Below are 17,462 nucleotides of genomic sequence, written 5' to 3' on the forward strand. Positions count from 1 at the left end.
TATTTACCAATACAACAGAGGCCATTGATATAAAACCCTGCTTTGTTTTTGAACCAGCAAAATTCAGAAATCAAGAAGGAGATGGATGATCTGTACATTGTAAGGGTTGGGTGGGTGGGTGGGTGGGTGGGTGGGGTGTAAGGACTTGAGCTTGATATCGGCATCAAACTCAACCTTATGCCAATTCTATACAGCAAGTTTCATCGTCTTTCAAAGCTCTCTACGAACCGTATTGTCGATGATAAAAGCAACATCAAACGCACAAAACAATCACTCAAGTGATCATATAAGACCTGATATCATCTAAAATTTGTCTTTGGAGGAAGAAAAGATTGGCACTCTTCTAAGCATTGACCTCTTCTGCATTTTGAGACAGACGGCTTTCTGATCTTCCCCTCTTCAGGCTATGGGGATATTGGCCTTTAGCAGCGGTTGACTATCTCATTTCCTGAATTTTTCTGGATTTGCATATGATTGGCCTTTACTCCCTACTCCAAAGTTCATAGGTAATGTGCAATAATCCCCTTGTTCACCTATGTCTGGGTTTTGGACAGATTGAACTTCGATTCTTTGAACCTTATCCAGGTTTTGGAGTGATTGGCGGGATTCCGATCCTCTACCTTTCTCCAGGTTTTGGACAGGTTGAGCTGATCCTTGGCCTCTATCCATATCCTGGAGTTCATTTGCTAGCTGGCTGCGCCTTTCCTTCAGAAAGTTCAATCGGGTTGTCAACTTTGACAGTGCAAAAGTAGTTGAATTTGGTCCCTGACGAGCACACAGGTAAAAAGTTATAGTTATCATCATCTCATAATGATAACAACAGCAAAAACCACTGCCTTCTCATATTGTTCAAGAAATTATCTCAAAATGCTGGATTTACCTTACTTCTCGACGTTTCAAGAAGTGAAGTGGCAGTGGCTTCAGTATCCTTCTGTTTATCTTTCCTGTACCCAAATTTCCGAGAAATGAAAAGAATGAGCAATCAAACTAATTACTAAAAGCTCACTACCGTGCCCACATTTTATTTTCTTCAAAGCACCAACGGGGCTTGTGTAGAGTCAAGTTAAGATCAGGGGGTGAAATTTTTTGATACCCATTGATGAACTATGTAAAAGAAAATCTTACCGTTTTGCTTGATTATTTGGAGTTTGTTGGGTATGATTGATTGAAGCATGCATAGGACCATAGTTTTGTTCACATTGTTGATTCAGCTGCGATTCAAGATCATCAACATTCTTCTTCAAATTGATGACATACGCCTCTGCCTGAGCTATTTCCTCAAGCTCTACCCTTGTCTTTGGCACATTTTCAAGTTAAAAATTGATCAAAACTAATTATGGCATACGAATTAACAATGAGGTAGGCTAACCTTTTCATCTATAGTGGCTAAAACACGTGACGGCACCTGAGAAGTCTGCATTCCTGCTTCAAGAGCTGTCCTCAAGTCTCTTTCCTTTTGCAACTGTTCCTGTAGTCTTGCAACCTATAGGTACAGTTAAAAATATTATCACAATTGACCTTCCTCATCAAGGTTAGTGGACTACCAAAGACGTAACTGAGTGCAACTAATTGATGAATGATACTCAATTGAAAGCGGCACATCAAAAAGAGCGAGTAAAGAAGCATTGAAAACATTTACATTGACTGCCACAAAATATATATATATGCTCTTTTGGGAAAAATAAGGAGAAAAAAAAGCATTCCCAAATATGGAGATTACATCTTGCTCAAGAGCTAGACGACGCTCACGCAAGGCCTTCTTTCGTCTTTGCAGACTGGCTTGCAGAATTGCATTCCCTTTACCCTGCAAAGGGAAAAATTAATCCACATGAAAATTTCCCCAAACAATACAAGGATATCTTAAAAGAGAAATATTTGAAGTCTCTACCTCTCTTGCAATTCTGTTTTCCAATTCAGTTTTAGTTGACTCAAGCCTCTGGATTTCAACTCTACATATGAATCAAATGAAAAAGAAAGTTAGATGCGTATAAAATTCAAGTAAATTAAGAACCACCATCACTATAAAAATACAAGTTCCTACACAGGATCAAAATCTTCTATTGATTATTTAAGATTATATGTCATAATCATTCCATCCTAAATGCCAAAGGCAAATGGTCACAATCTTATAGTGATCATTAAAGCCTTCAGAAAGATACATGAACTTGATATTGAAATTATGTAACATCTTGATCAAAATACATTTATGACAAATACTGTACAGACGGATCTAACTATTTACAATGTGCTAATATATATATAAAAAAGGAAAGACAGAGATGTCTCATTGAGACAAGGAAAATGCAGTCTCCAACAGAACTGAATAAAAAAATAACTTCAATAAATAGGAAAAGAGAAAGATAAATTGAAAGCAGGGAAATGCTACGACCTAATATCCAACACTTCGCTGAACAAACCCCTCTTCAATAAACCATGGAGATAAACTAATATTTTTATTATACCAAGACACTATCAATATTTATTGATTATCTTAGAAACATGGTGTTTTTCCTCCTCTTTTTCTATTTATTAAAAAAGAAAGCAGACAAGTAAAAGTTTCCTAAATGAAACTTCTTCTCTTCTTCAATCTTCATATTTGTTCTACATCACATCTCTCTCTCTCTCTCTCTCTCTCTCTCTCTCTCTCATGTAAATTTAGGTTCCCCTTCACAGAAAAATGGGTATAACATGTGAGTCCATGTGGAGCTCACCATTCATATGAGAGGGGGGAAAACTGCTTCACGGATACTTGATAATTCAACCTCTCTCTTTGAGTCCTTTTGGCCTTATGATGTCGCAGGCTAAAAGTGCGTTTTTAAACAAATTAGCGAAAAGTGTTCTTTTAGAAAGCGCGTATTTAAAAAATGGAGGTTCGAAAAAGTGAAAAAGCAATGTTTTCAAATCACAAGTAAGGAGGTATGTTTTTAAAAAGACACGATTTTAAAGGCCAAACCACGATTTTGCCAAACATTTGACTGCATTTTCATTAACTGCGTTTTGAAATCGCTATTTTTCAAATCACACATTTTGAAACTTCTAAACCAAACGGACCATCTCTCTCTCTCTCTCTCTCCCCACACACATGCACACAAAACAGTGATCCTGAATTTAGCCAGCCTACAGTGTTGTCTCAAACTCATAATACATTTATCCCTTGAACAAATAAGCACCACAAAAGATTGAACTCGCCTGCAGTTATAGTGTCAATCCTATGGTACAACGCATCAGTGACACTATGACACTAAAAAGGATCCAAGAAGAACTACGGAAATATATGTTTGTGGAAATTTACACAAGAAAAAAATTGCTTTGCACAGCTGATGGATGCATCACTTACTCTTCTTCTATGGAATAGTCAATGGATTCCATGGAAAGGTTCTTCCTTGCCTGCACTCATGCGAAAAATAAATCAATAAATAAACTAAAAACACCCTCGTTACAATCATTAGCAGGTTTGAAACATAGAAAAACAATTGAGCAATTCAAAAATGATGAATGTCAAGACTAAAAGCCTCTCTTGCGAATTCTAGACTAAATATAATTTTAAAACATCTAGCTGGAGAAACATGACTTAAAAAAGGCCTAAAAGCAAAAAGTTGCATCACAAATCCAGAAAGCATATACTCACAGAGTTACGCCCTAACATGGTGCGAAACCTAGCACCACGTGCAGGTCCATTGGATATGGTTGTAGATTTTCTGATCAATGAGATTGGACTAGGACTTGTAGACGTAGGAACCAAACTTGGTTCTTCAGAAGCATCTCCTAGAGGTTCAGCAGATTCAGTGACCTGCATTACCGAACTATTTTTGCTTTGATTTGGAAGACTCCGACCAATTTGTAGAACGTCATGTTGAGGCAATGAAGTTTCAAACGAATTTAATGACAACTTCTGACTGTCTATGGAAGCATCTACTTCAGGGGATTGGTCACCCAAGTGTGCACCATCAGAATCCTGCACCTTTCAACTAGTTAGCATAACTTTGAACCACTGGAATCCAGCACCTTTCAAGTAGTTAGTATAACTAGGGTAGCCTCTCTCTCTCTCTCTATAGAAAACAAAGATATCAATCTCTCTCTCTCTCTCTTTCTATAGAAAACAAAGATATCAATCTCTTTTCTTTTCTTTTTTTTTTCTTTTTTTTTTTTTTTTGTAATTATAAAAAGATATCGAACTAAAGAAAATAGTCCAGAATGTTACCAAAGCAACCATTAACATGATACACACACACACACATAGGTATATTACGAGAAATTGGTGAGCCATTAATTTACATGAGAAGGAGAAGAAACACAGCAACTAAGATCGCACTCAGTGGGTGGTCTCCCCCCCCCCCACCACACACACACACACATCCGCATACAAAAAAAAAAGAGGGGGGGGGGGGGGGGGGGGGGGAGGGAGAGTGAAACAGAAAGAACTAAGATTAGAAATGAGGTTATGTGATGCAGTAGCACAAAGTTTCTTCAACAATAAGATGACAAAAAGTTCCTCAAATAGGTTCAAAACTTTGTGCTAAAATTATAGATTTTAAATAAAAGAAGAAAGAAAACAGGAAAGAATGGCCTAGGAAGAGAGTTCTATTCTGGGGATTTACAGTACACCTAAGGTGAAAGCTAGCAGCTTCAAACCCCAAAGCTCTATTTCCTAAGGAATAACAAGAGGAGAAAAAACAGGTGGACACGAGTCAAAAAAAATTAAGTAATAAGCATATTCAAATGAGGTGAACCTATGAGACAATTGATTGACAACACCAGAAAGACCAAAAAGAAAAGTAATAGAAGCAATTAATAATGGATAAATGAAGTGATTAGGTCCAACAAAGGCCATAATGAAATTCAGTGAAATCAATAAATATATTGTACAATATCCCCCCAATACACAGCCATGCGGACCATTATCAAATACAACCGTGATTGATCTGAAAAATGGCAGAAATGATGTTTAAAAAAGGGTGAAAGAATACTAGCTTCTAGGACTGGTAATCTTTTTTAATTTTAAACTCAACCTGAGGGGCTGGATATAACTTCAATAGAGAACTTAAAATAAGTGAAAACTGCAAATAGACTCTAAAAATGATGTGAAGGAACCAGAAATTGAGAACATATAAGGCTGAACACGTAGCAGAAGACATAGGCTACAAAGTCGCTTAGATGTAGGAATGCAAAACCACCATTTTTTAATCTAACCTAACGCACATAATATTCATTCTCAGGTCTGGCACTACGAATACACAGAATAAATTACTGCTTTACTCCCATCAGTGAATAGGTAGATGCTTATGTAAAAAAGTACAGAGACAAGCCTTATTATCGCACGGAGGATCATTGTCTCTAGAGTCACCACTCTCGCTGCAGGTTCCACTTGATGCATTTTCAAAATCCTCATCTGCACCTGCATCAGATTCCTGAGTTGCATCACCATGTTCATCATCTTCATAGGATTCATCATCATCATCATCATCAGTTGCCCCCTCACTCTCACTTCCACTCTCTTCTGACTCAGTGTATAGCTCAAGAGACATGGACCCTTCCTGCAAACACAATACTAATTCATGGGGCTCAAAAGCACAAATAAAAAAAGTATAAATTAATTACAATGAGATCTGATTTGAGCCACAGCCAATATGGCCTTTCACTACTCTTGCACTGCAAAATCCCAAGGTTTAAATTTTTTTGGTAGTAGATGAGATCAAACTCGGAGGGGTTAATATTAAGGACAAAGAAGACAAAAAGTCCCAGTTTCCAGTTCTAAAAGGAGGATAAGAGACTGAATTTTCATCAGTGGGGTACCTGAAATAGTATGAAAATGAAGAAAGAAAAAGAAGAAGAAGAAGAAGTTTTCTGTTAAAATGACGTGTCATCTTCACAAAATGGCAGTTATTTGCTCCTTCTCCTTTTCCTCCAATCTTTTGAAAGAGTTCATAGGGAGTTCATTACAACCTCAAATAACGTTTGAAAGAACTATAATCAAGAAAACGAATCAATGAAATTCATAAATCATTAGAGGACAATTCACAGGTAAAAACCTGATTATGAAAGAAAAGCCATATAGCCTATACCAGCACAAAAATCTGATATGAAAGAAAGCCATATAGCCTATACTACCACAGCATATGAATGAGTTTCTGGGTGTGTGAAGTGTGTGACCAAATGATAATAGGAAACCAAATCACATGCAATTGTGAATGAGGAATATATTAGAACTTACCTTGAATATCTTATCATACTCCTCTAATAAAGTTATAACAATGGCTTGAGCATGGTTAGCTGCAGCAGCGGCTTGCAAAAGTTGAGCAGAACCGTCACCACCAACGTCAAAATCATTTTCGATGTCGCAGTCACCAGCTAAAAGGGGACGCAAAAGTAAGGGTGCCATGCATGCAGCGACAGCCGAGGAGCTCATTCGATTCTCAGCTTTGTGAGAAGCTACAGTTTGCATCATCACAAGTACTCTAAATGGGGGAAAAATAAACAAATTAAAATATAAAGAAATGAAAGTAAATGCCCAAAAAAAAGAATGCAAGGGAGAGGAAATGAGAGCATGATTTTTCAGATGGGGAAAGATAAAAAGAAAAATAAAAAAATATTATATATACAAGTAGTTCAATATCTGCTCGTGTGATGGCGTATGTACAACTGTGTTCGTGTGCGTGAGTGTGAGGATTTTGCCCTCATTAATTTTTTTTTTTAGAAAATATAAATGGACATAAAAAAATTAGCAAGAATTATGGAAATAACAATAAATATAATGTATCAACTACCTTTGCAATAAGAGGCGATTTGGTTCTGGGAACGTATCACATATTGCTCCACGAAGAGCATTGACTCTAGTACCACGTTCAGTTCCTAGTCAACATAAATTAACCCAATGTTGAAAGATAAGAAAAGCAAAATTTAAAGAGAATACCAGACATGGTAGAACATCCAAATGTATTGTTACAAAAAAATAAAAATAAATAAATAGTATATGAGATTTTTCCTTAAATCATTTTCACTGAATCACAGAAGACTAAATTTTCAACTACTATGAGGAATTTGGCCAATGCATACTCAAATGCCAAATCAAATTGCTTGATAAAGTACAACCTAACACATTTTATATTAAATGTTCATTAAATAATTAAATTCACCTCTTCCTATGAGTTTTTACTTTTGGAATAAATGATGATTTAAAATGGTATCAAAGCAAAGGTCATGAATTCGAACCCTAACTTCTACAGTTTACCCCTTATTTTAATTAAATATTTCATATGTTGTTTGGTCCCACACATGAAAGGGAATGTTAAAATGTTAATTAAATAATAAATTCACCCATTCTTATGAGTTTAAGCTTTTGAAAAAAGTGGTAATTTAACATAAAACTGAGCTATATCAGCGAACTTTTTCAGCACTTCACTTTCAATTACCTTGTCATCTCCTTTTAGAAATCCCTTTCAACGTACACAATCAAAAAAGGAAACACTTTCCTGCCTATATTGTTTTCTGCATTTCATTAACTTGCTTTCATGCCAAGAATGACATCTATTATAACTTATGGCTTTGTCTTAAACTTGATCTAATCATTCACGGCAGAAGTCATAGACCAACCTATGGCTGATTTCAATTTTCTGACAGCCCACTGCCATGTGACATTTTGCTTTTCATTTGAAACACTCTTCCTTTTCGAACTTCAAAGCATCACAATCCAATTGTAAAGGAGCATAACCAGATTGTTTGATTAATGTATGTCAATAGAACTAAATCCATGCTCAAAATGAACATTGCAAACATGTGCATATTGGGATAAATGGAAAAAGAAAGAAGAATGTAAAAGGGAGAAGACATGGCAATTAATTGTTTTATCATAAAAATGACAAAGAAAATTGTATGAGGAAAAGTATTTATGAAAAATCATGAGAGAAAGATCCAAATATATTACAAATTCCATTTTTCAGATTGTTCTTTTCTAAGCAAAAGTTGAGAATATGTGCTCCTAATGTAATAAAATAGTGAAGTTACCTACTCCAGCACAATTCTTATTAATGCTCAATCAAATTTGTGGTGTCAAAAAGATAGTTCTACTCACCACCATCCCATTCAACGCTTACGATTTACGTTCACTAAATACATTTGCAAATAATCTTCTCTCTAACATTTTAGCGCTATATGTATATGAAAAATAAATAGGCCAGCATGCAATGAATAAACAAAAGATGGTAAACAAACAGTTGATTAACAGACTTACGACATGCTTCTAATAGTGCATTGCAGCAAGATGCAGGGACAGGAGATGATGGCAACTCCCGGAGGACATACTGGAGAATTCATGGAAGAAAACAGATTAAAAAAAGTTTAGCTTTCATTTGTGCCGTAACATACATGAAGAATTAATATTTTGCTGTGACTATATAGAGAGATACCTTGACACAATCAGCAACAACATGTGGATCCTCCTCTGGAGAAAACTCAATTTTTCCTAAAGAAAGCATAACCCAAGAACTGTTCAGACGAAGGAATAACATTGAAACCAAAAAGAACAGAATCTCTAATGTGAAACTCATGCAACTTTTGGGTTGCTTCAACTCTAATGCTCCACAGGCAAAGGTGGTTTTATGACTTGACTACTAGTTTTTTTTTTCCTTTCCTTTTTTATTTTTATTTTTTATTCTTATTTTCAGCAAAGCAGCTCTTATATCCATATAACACGTGGTAGCTATTCTGTAAGGGTAAATTCAAATAAAGATTACAAATTAACTGTTTGTTTTGATGTAAAACTTTTCCTTAGCAAAAACATTTTCAATAGAATTCTTTTAAGAAAAGATGATTTGGTTTTAACTGATTGGTTGAGATCCTGAAAATCAAATCATATATGTTTGTTTTTACAGAAAGTCTTCACATAAAAACACAGAAATCCAAAAACACCAAAAAACCCATGGCTACTAGATACCCTCATTCTCTTGTCCATATTTTGGTGGCACTAATACCCCCATGAACATACCCATTATGCAGCAATACCGAAAAATAGAACTTCACTCCCACCATTACCATGAGAAATTTATTTTAGAAATTCAGAGACAACCAAATTTGCTCTCCACACAGCAAACCATAAGACAATTCATCACCAAGAGTGCACCACCAAGAGTATCAACATATAAACCAAACAAGTCATATGTTTAGGAGACAACAGTGAACCAAAAGACCTGTTTTTTCTTTAGGGGTAGAGGGAGAGATGGACTGAGGTTGTGGTGGTGGTGATGGTGATGCGAAGAGTTGAAGTATTGGATTGGGTTTGGAAAACTAGCCATACGGTGAGAAACTAGATTCAGGCATGGGATCACCTCGAAAAAACTGGGATAGGATCAATTAAGGGCAGAAAGGGTCATCTAACTTCGGCAAGCTTCCAATCAATAGGGAAGTGTTCGTGTTTCAGGATCGAACTCAACTCGGTTGAAGCCCTTTAGTTTGATCACTTCTCAGCAAGATTCACCACTAGTAAGGCTAAGTCAGCCTGTCTATCTATGTCAAGAAGTGATGCTTTCTGGCAATAATGCGAGATGAAAGAGAAAGAGAGGGGAGGGTGCTGACTTTGCTAAGTCCAAGCATAAAGCATTTTCCCCTTGTTTTGGGTATGTTTTTTGATGATGTTTTCTGTTAACTAGCATTTTTAGTTATAATAAACATATAAACTGTAGAAAATATTTTTTTGTAAAATTTTCCCACATCTCTTGGTGTAGCTAATTTCCAATTCATTTGCATGGTGTATGCATTATTCATCCCAAAAGAATAACAGATATGAGAAAAACTCATGATCTCAATTGTGACAATCACCTTTCATGAAAGACATAAAGATAAAAATACACAATCTATACAATGCAATTTAATTACGGCCATAAGATTAAAGTTAGTCAAGAACACTCATATCCAAACAAACTCACCCTGCTCATATTCCCGAACTCGATGTTCAACATCATCAACGTAGGCGGCTTGACGCAAGATCCCTTCTACTTTGATGCCTGTTGTATCTTTTATCAGATTCATATAAAACAAGGAAACGAACAAACATTCTATCTGTATCCAAACCAATAACAGAAGGGTCCTAGAGAATTGCAATTGGTAAAAGTGAAAAAATACCCAAAAGTGAGCTTTAACTAAAGAAACTAATGAGGGTAAATGTGGCAAGTGAAAATATAGTGTGATGTGATACTTATTCGATCTTACGAGCCATTGTTAGCTCAATAAGGGAAAAAAGAAGCAGTTTACTCTTCAATAATCATATCACATGTGCATGATTTATGCACAAGAAGCTCTGAATTAAACAAGAGAAGAAAATTATTTAGAAACTAAGCCAACATAAATTTCTATACGGTTTAGGGTTTAGGGGTCCTTACATCTATTTTCTTTGGTAGGTAACACAGTCCTGACATTGATTGGAACTTTCCCAAAGATAAAAATGCTCACTACAGCAACAGGTTTTAGAGGCTAATACAACATTAAAAATATATCAACACTTCCATAATCCACCAATCAGCCTTGGATAGGCCTTTTAAACATATCTATAAGTTTTTCCTACCAATTTCTCCCACAACAATTATAGTGACTTAACTAAGTGAATGATGTTTGAAAATCTGACATACCTAAAACAATAATTTGTAAAATTCCAACATCAAATGTTTATCAATGCATTGCCTGGAAATAAATCAGAATATTCACATGTTGCAAAAAGTTTGTTAAAAATTATACTCTTTTTATCATAGTATCGCATCTTCCATTAAAAATGGGGAAGATTTGGAACCACATTATATCTATCCTACACTGCAAAACTAGAGATTGTAAGTACAACGAAGTACTAAAATCAGCAATGACACATCCATAGGCAGTGGAGCAGCAAAAGACTCCCAATTAAGGTGGCTCTGACAATGGAAGCACACTAAAGAGTTTCTCCAGGATACAATAAAAATTCTACAAAAAGAATCAAGAACATAATTTCTAATATTCAGAAGCGATCAGACAGTAATTTACTTCTCAGAAGTCACATTTTAGCGTACCACTGAAATAAGATCCTAAACAATAATGAAAAAAGCAAGACCCACCATACTCTTCTATAAACCTGAGGGCTTTTTCCAAGAAAGATGGAGCTCCATCAATATCTTCCAAGGCAACTAAAACTGGCCTTCCAATAACTGAAGATTTGAAAGGCTGTCTATCCTTCACTACAAAAAAGTAAAGCAAACATCAAATATCTCAATGAAGTGATAAGCAAAGAATAGCAAGCAAGACATCCAAGTTCAAACCAGTACGTCCTGTCATAGAATGACCAATGACCCAGACCCAGATGCTAGTCATGAAAAATTTTCAACAACTATCATGCTCAAAAAATCAACCCTTGACAAAAACTACCCAAAAAAAAAAACATTAAACAGAGAATTGAATATAAAGAACTAATAACATGGAAAAAAAATTTGCATACTGTAGAAATAACAAATAGCATTTTCTGTATTAATGGTTACAGCAGATATAATCCACTGCCCAAAGAAGAAGTTCAGGTATCATAATCAGATTTTTCCCATATTTAGCCCTTCTTACCACATTCTCAAATAAATCTGCAAATTCACAACATAATCATATAGAGAATACAAAGACTCATTGGACTCAATGAAGGCAAAGGTAGTGATTACATCTTGATAATGTTCATACCAAAAACTGCTTCTTTTAAAACTACGCTGCCAGCTTAGAAAATGCACAGCATAGGCACACAAAAAAAACATGTGAAGTCAAATAGATATACAGCATGACAACAAGGGCATACACTGATCCAAAGAATTATCAACTGAATCAGTCTGATCGTTCCTGAAGATACCATTTTGCCCCATTACATGAGCGGCACTTGGTGCTTGCCCCAAAGCATTCTCAAGTGCAGCCTTCCACTCATATAAATCCTCCATAGTTTCAGCCTGTAAAACCAATAAAAAAAGTCATATGTCAGCATGCATCAGGAATAGATTCTTACTTCTGCCCCCATACTTTTTGGACTTGGTCAAGTTTTCCAAAAGTTTTCTGTGTCTTTCCCACTCAAATATGATCCACCAAGCTATCACTAAGATGCATGACTCATGTTTTTCCCTCTGTATTTGTAGTTTTGGCCCGAAAAGCTTCCCTGAGGAAGAAGATGCCATTCATAAAATTTGTGAAGCCAACATGATTTCCACCAAAGATTCCACATGATAAGGAGCGTATTTGGTGAGGTGTTTTGAACCAAAATGGTCTCAACTTCCTTGATTAGGACCTTATGGTTCTCAATTTAATAAAAGGCTTTTAGTAATTACTTGAAGAGTTGAAAGCAGATTTTGCACTCAATTTATTAGAAGTTTCCATTAATTAGTACATACATAGTTAAACACCCAGTAAGACTTAGAGAGATTCCAAGTTTTATCTCATCTATCATCTTTGTCTTCTGTTTCTTTGTCTTACTGTTTACCTTATACTCCACTATGCAACTCATAACCAGCCATTTTTGACCCATCACAGACCTTCCTTCAACTTGACTAAAATCCAACTTTTTCCCTATTTGAGATATCCCATACGTTTAAAGAAAAAAAGTTACATACCCACACCATACCTGCTAGCCTCTGCAATGTAACTCATTTTATTATCCCTCCCCCTTTATGCATCCAATCATCAATTTGTTTGTGTCCAGTTAGTGATTAGTTGATAAGAGAAATTTGTAGACTGCTTTTATTGTATTAGTTCAATATAGACATATATCCAAGGAGAGTTTCCCACACAAACACATCTATCCAAGTATTAGTTATAAGTATATATAAAGAAGCCAAGTCAAGCAATCCCAAACCATTGTTTGCTCGGCTTGTATAGTAAGTTTTGGCTTCCGCACATTGTGAGTGCTAAGATGCTAAAGCACAAATTCATGACATAAATGAACTCTTAGGTTTTGCTAGGCTACAATCATCATGTAACTGCTGTTTGAAGTCTATACCTACTAAATATTTCATCTCAGCCATATCATCTTATGGAACTACTATACCCACTGTAAGCCAAGCAGGTGGACCTGACCCTTTACAATCCTTGAGCAAATTTTGAAAGGAAATCTACGAAGCTGAAGCACAACTTAAAGCTCTCCAGCTTCCAGCTAGTTGAGGCCAGCAGCATTGCCAGAATTTCTTCATTCCAGCTATCAAGTGCAAAATCTGATTTTCTGTTTTTAAACTTCAATTCTTTTGAGCTACATGCTATTTGAAGAGTCTAATATTGTTTCAAAAGTCAACATAAGGGCATCTATTTTGGTTGATGTACATTAAAAAGCCAATAAAATGTATGGATGCATTACATATAATATGACAGTGAAAGAATGCTGCATCATAATTTAGATAAGACATTATTTGACAAAGAAAACATGAAGAGAGAAGGACCTTTAGTGTGAAAGCTCGTCCATCACGACCATCAGGAAAGAGCACAGTCAGGAGTTTTTTATCTGCTTTGACCTCCACGCTATAAATTGTTGAAATGAAGTACGACAGGGTCACTAAACTTCTCCATTTCCATAATGGGTAACAGCTGTGGCAATTCCAGAAAACTGAAAAGAATCTAACTAGGAATTAAAAAAGCCAACCTGCCTGAATTGTTGAGGTCAATACCACCAAGGGTCAAATTCACTTCGCCCCCCTTTTGGGGAACAGCACTCTGAAAGTAAAACAATAGTTGATGAAAAATTCTACAACCTTTATACAGACATTTATAAATTCAAACCGACACAAATATATACCAATAGACACATATATAAAGGTCAATTTCATTCGGCTACTGCTTTGTATACCTGATTTAATATAAAACTTAAGCTCAAAATTAGGCAATTGAGTCGAGTATGCTATGTTAAATCCCTATAAGTCCAAACACCAACATTTTCTACTATACCACATCATGGTCAACAAATGGTTAGAAACTTGATTAAGTTTAATCGAGCCATATTGGGTAAATGGCTATGGTGTTATGCTACGGAGAGCGAGATTTTGTGGAGATAGGTGATAGAGACTAAATATGATAGTTTAAACGGAGGTTGGTGTTCCAAGGAGGTAATACAGCCATTTGGAGTGAGCATGTGGAAATACATAAGAAGGGGGTGGGAAACATTTTCAGAATTTGTTAGAATTGAGATGGCTGATGGGTCAAGTGTCAGTTTTTGGCATGATGCGTGGTGTGGGGAACAACCGTTAAAGATATCTTATCCAGCTTTGTTTAGTATTACACGGTGCAAAGACGTGTTGGTGGCGGATCTCATGCAGTTCCAAAATGGAAGTATTCATTGGAATATAATTTTAACTAGACCCATACAGGATTGGGAGGTGGAGTTGGTCTCCTTTTTCTTTGAGATGTTGTATTCTCTCAGAGTAAGACAAGGAGATGTGGATAGATTATGTTGGATCCCTTCCAAGAGGCTCAAGTTCAAGTTTGAAGTGAAGACGTTTTATCATGTGTTACCCATATTTATGGGTTTCCCATTTCCTTTGAACAGTATTTGGAGAGTTAGGCTCCTTCGAGAGTGGCATTCTTTGTGTAGACGGCAACATTAGGAAAAATATTGACATTGTGTTGTATTACAAGAGTGGGGAGTCTATCGATCGCCTTCTTCTTCATTGTGATGTAACAAGAGATTTATGGTGCTTGCTATTTAACTAGTTTGGCATTGATTGGGTTATGAGTAAAAGGGTGAGAGAGTTGTTGATTAGTTGAGGAGGTCAAGTGGGGCGTCGTGACATTTTGGACGTTTGGAGATTGACTCCTTTATGTTTAATGTGGTGTTTTTGGAGAGAGCAGAATGCACGAAGCTTTGAAGATAGAGACTTCCATGGTAGAGCTGAAGAAGATTATATTCAACTCCCTTTACACATGGATAGAGCACTTCTTCTTCTTTTTTTCCAATTTTTCCATCTTTTTGAACCTTTGTTCTTTTTTGTACTGAATAGGGGATTCTCTTGTATACTTTCTGTCTACTAAGGTTGCACCCCTCAATAAGATGAAATTACTTATTAAAAAAAAAAATGTCTTTTTTGCTATTACTTGCAAGTCCATCCATTCATAAACATGTAAAATTGGCTCTTTCTATTATGGTCAGTATTGACTAACTGATTAAGGTATCATATCGCAGGCCATCCAAGAGCCAATCAATACCATCAACAGAAGCAACGACAGCAGCAACATATTTCTGCATGCAAGGACAACTTACAAACTCCATAGCCAGTGGCACATTGTGCTGCTTGTTAAACATGTTTTCTCCCCATTAGTGTTTCAATAGAAAGATTCTAAACACTACGTACTAGTGAAGGGAAAGGTGATGAGATTTGAAACTAAACAATTTTGGTTTAAAGTGAAAGGGTGCAAATAAATGATCATCATGGTATGTAAGTGTTAGCTTCAAGGATCTTCAAAGTTAGAAAAGAAACCCAAATGCCGACCCCTACGGTGCTTAGTCAGTTGACTATTTCCTTTATCATTATTCATCAATTTAAGATTAACTGCTATAAGAGATTTCACAAGATTACAAATTTACAGTGTACAAGAAACAAAACAACTACTTACTGGATCACTTCGGAAGAAAACCAGAGAAGTACGTGTTAAAATAAACCACCTTTTCTTCCAGGATGTCCATCCAATTCCTACATAAAAGAATTATACAATAACAACTTCAGAAAAGTTCAAAATCCTTACAACAGTACTGCTTTGGAGTTAGAACACTAGTGTTAGAAATACGTGTCAAGTAAAAACAAGAGCAAAACATCACTCGAAGAGAGAGAGATAGAAAGAGAAACAGCAGCTACTAAGTTCAGAAAATTTTTCTGGCATATTAGGGGGGAAAAAGGGCTCAGACAAAATGAATCTGTGTAGTTTAAGGTATATCAGCAGTGCAATGGTGTCAAATAGAGAATTTAAACTTCCCAGAAAGTTGACAGTTTATTCCAGTAGTCACCCTGTTCTGGAAGTAGCAAAACCTTATCCTCAGCCTAGAAAAAATCCTCTCTTTCGGGTAAGTTTAAAAAAAAAAAAGGTAAGGCAAAATCATCTGGATAAAAAATAACAATAATTAAAATCTAAACATGTTCATTTGAGGGCTAATCTATGATTCAAGTAACACATGCGTGCAACGGACACATTGTAACTAACTCGGCACAAAGATAAGTTTTTTTTTTGATAAGTAACTTGGCACAAAGATAAGTTCTAGCTAAATAGACACTCCTCCCCCAAAAAGAAAAAAGAAAAAAGTAAAAGGAAGGAAAATGGCAGAGTTAAGAACCATAAAAGGAACAAGGAAAGCCAGACATACAGCTGCTGGTTCTGAGGGTGGGGAAAAAAACCAACATCATCAATCATGAATTGTCGAACCTTAGAAAAATTCATTGTAAGACCACCTAAGGTATTTACAGGCAGTCCATGTCTTGCTACTAGTTAATTTAGTATCAGTACCCATGTAAACCAGTGAAGTAAAACACACCTTTGGATGATATAAAAAGTGGCCCGCTCTTGAAAACCTGCGAGACAGTTATACTTCAGAACACATAAGTTTCAGGACTTCTGATGAACCATTCAACATAAAAGAAAAGTTCAATGAACCAGGAGAATAAACAACGGACTACCTGAAGTTAACAAAATTTGAAAAGGGAACCCACCATATTTCGAAAAAAACAAAATATTGCCCATCCTCTTGCATCTCAGTTCATCACGACCAGCAAAAAAGTCTTGAACGTTTCGGTTAATGTGGTGAATAATAATTCTTAGATTTTGCAACCAAGAAAAATATATAAAAAATCTACATTTTTGTTCATCGTATTTGAACCGAGTCTCAGACATTATTATCTTAGACGTAATGTAAAAGTAACAGTGACATTACGGAAAGGGCTATCGGAAGTGGACTTTGGTGCAAAACTCAAACCCATATCAACATATAAATCCCAAAGACAAGCAAGGGACCATCAAGCACCAAAGGTCAAAGGCTCATAGATTACGGTAAAAATAATGACGGTAAATTACGATGATATATAAGTTCTACCAACACAACACGCTCATAGCGGCCAAGTACAAAACAAGAAAACATATCAAAATGTTGATTACCGTATTGCCACTACGAGAACGCAGATCACCAGGCGGAGGAGGCGGAGGAGGAGGAGGAACACCGCCATCTCCCTACAACACAACACAACACCCAACAAATTTTCACCACCAAATTCCTCCAAAACAAAAAACAAAACGCACCCACATCCCTCATTCTAATTTCATGTGCGCGTATATATGCATGTGCTGTGTGTACGCGTTCGTCTGAAAATGCGAAAGACGTTGCTATCTCTGAGTCGCATTGTAGAGAAACCGAAGTATATACGTACCTGAGACGATTCGGGGTTTCGGGTAGTCATCCTCTGATTCCCAAATCACCGAATCACATCCCAGAAAACCAGCAAGCTAGATCAAACACCACCACC

The 17,462-nt window shown here is 36.2% G+C and overlaps 1 protein-coding gene across 1 annotated transcript; it reads right to left on the reverse strand.

Moving 5' to 3' along the window:
- Window positions 1–124: 124 nt before the first annotated feature.
- REN1 (Rho GTPase activation protein (RhoGAP) with PH domain-containing protein) lies at window positions 125–17,462 on the reverse strand. Its single transcript, XM_059605636.2, has 22 exons — window positions 17,367–17,462; window positions 17,098–17,169; window positions 16,481–16,517; window positions 15,571–15,647; window positions 13,607–13,677; window positions 13,407–13,485; window positions 11,789–11,933; window positions 11,073–11,192; window positions 9,918–9,995; window positions 8,403–8,458; window positions 8,228–8,297; window positions 6,765–6,849; window positions 6,212–6,455; window positions 5,307–5,534; window positions 3,629–3,955; window positions 3,338–3,387; window positions 1,889–1,949; window positions 1,721–1,804; window positions 1,370–1,483; window positions 1,126–1,295; window positions 881–944; window positions 125–765 (listed from the first exon to the last, which is right to left on the reverse strand). The coding sequence occupies exons 1-22, from the start codon at window positions 17,394–17,396 to the stop codon at window positions 442–444; spliced, it is 2,586 nt and encodes an 861-aa protein (XP_059461619.2). The 5' UTR covers window positions 17,397–17,462; the 3' UTR covers window positions 125–441.

This window comes from Corylus avellana, chromosome 9 (genome assembly GCF_965113065.1).
Source record: "Corylus avellana chromosome 9, dhCorAvel1.hap1.2, whole genome shotgun sequence".
NCBI lineage: Eukaryota > Viridiplantae > Streptophyta > Magnoliopsida > Fagales > Betulaceae > Corylus > Corylus avellana.

Excerpts from the sequence above, each read along its gene's own strand:
- REN1 (XM_059605636.2), bottom strand. The coding sequence starts at position 17,396 with ATGACTACCCGAAACCCCGAATCGTCTCAG. Across the intron at positions 9,996-11,072 it reads CAGGTTTATAGAAGAGTATG|GCATCAAAGTAGAAGGGATC; the intron begins GTGGGTCTTGCT and ends AAGATACAACAG. Across the intron at positions 6,456-6,764 it reads AATCGCCTCTTATTGCAAAG|AGTACTTGTGATGATGCAAA; the intron begins GTAGTTGATACA and ends TCCCCCATTTAG.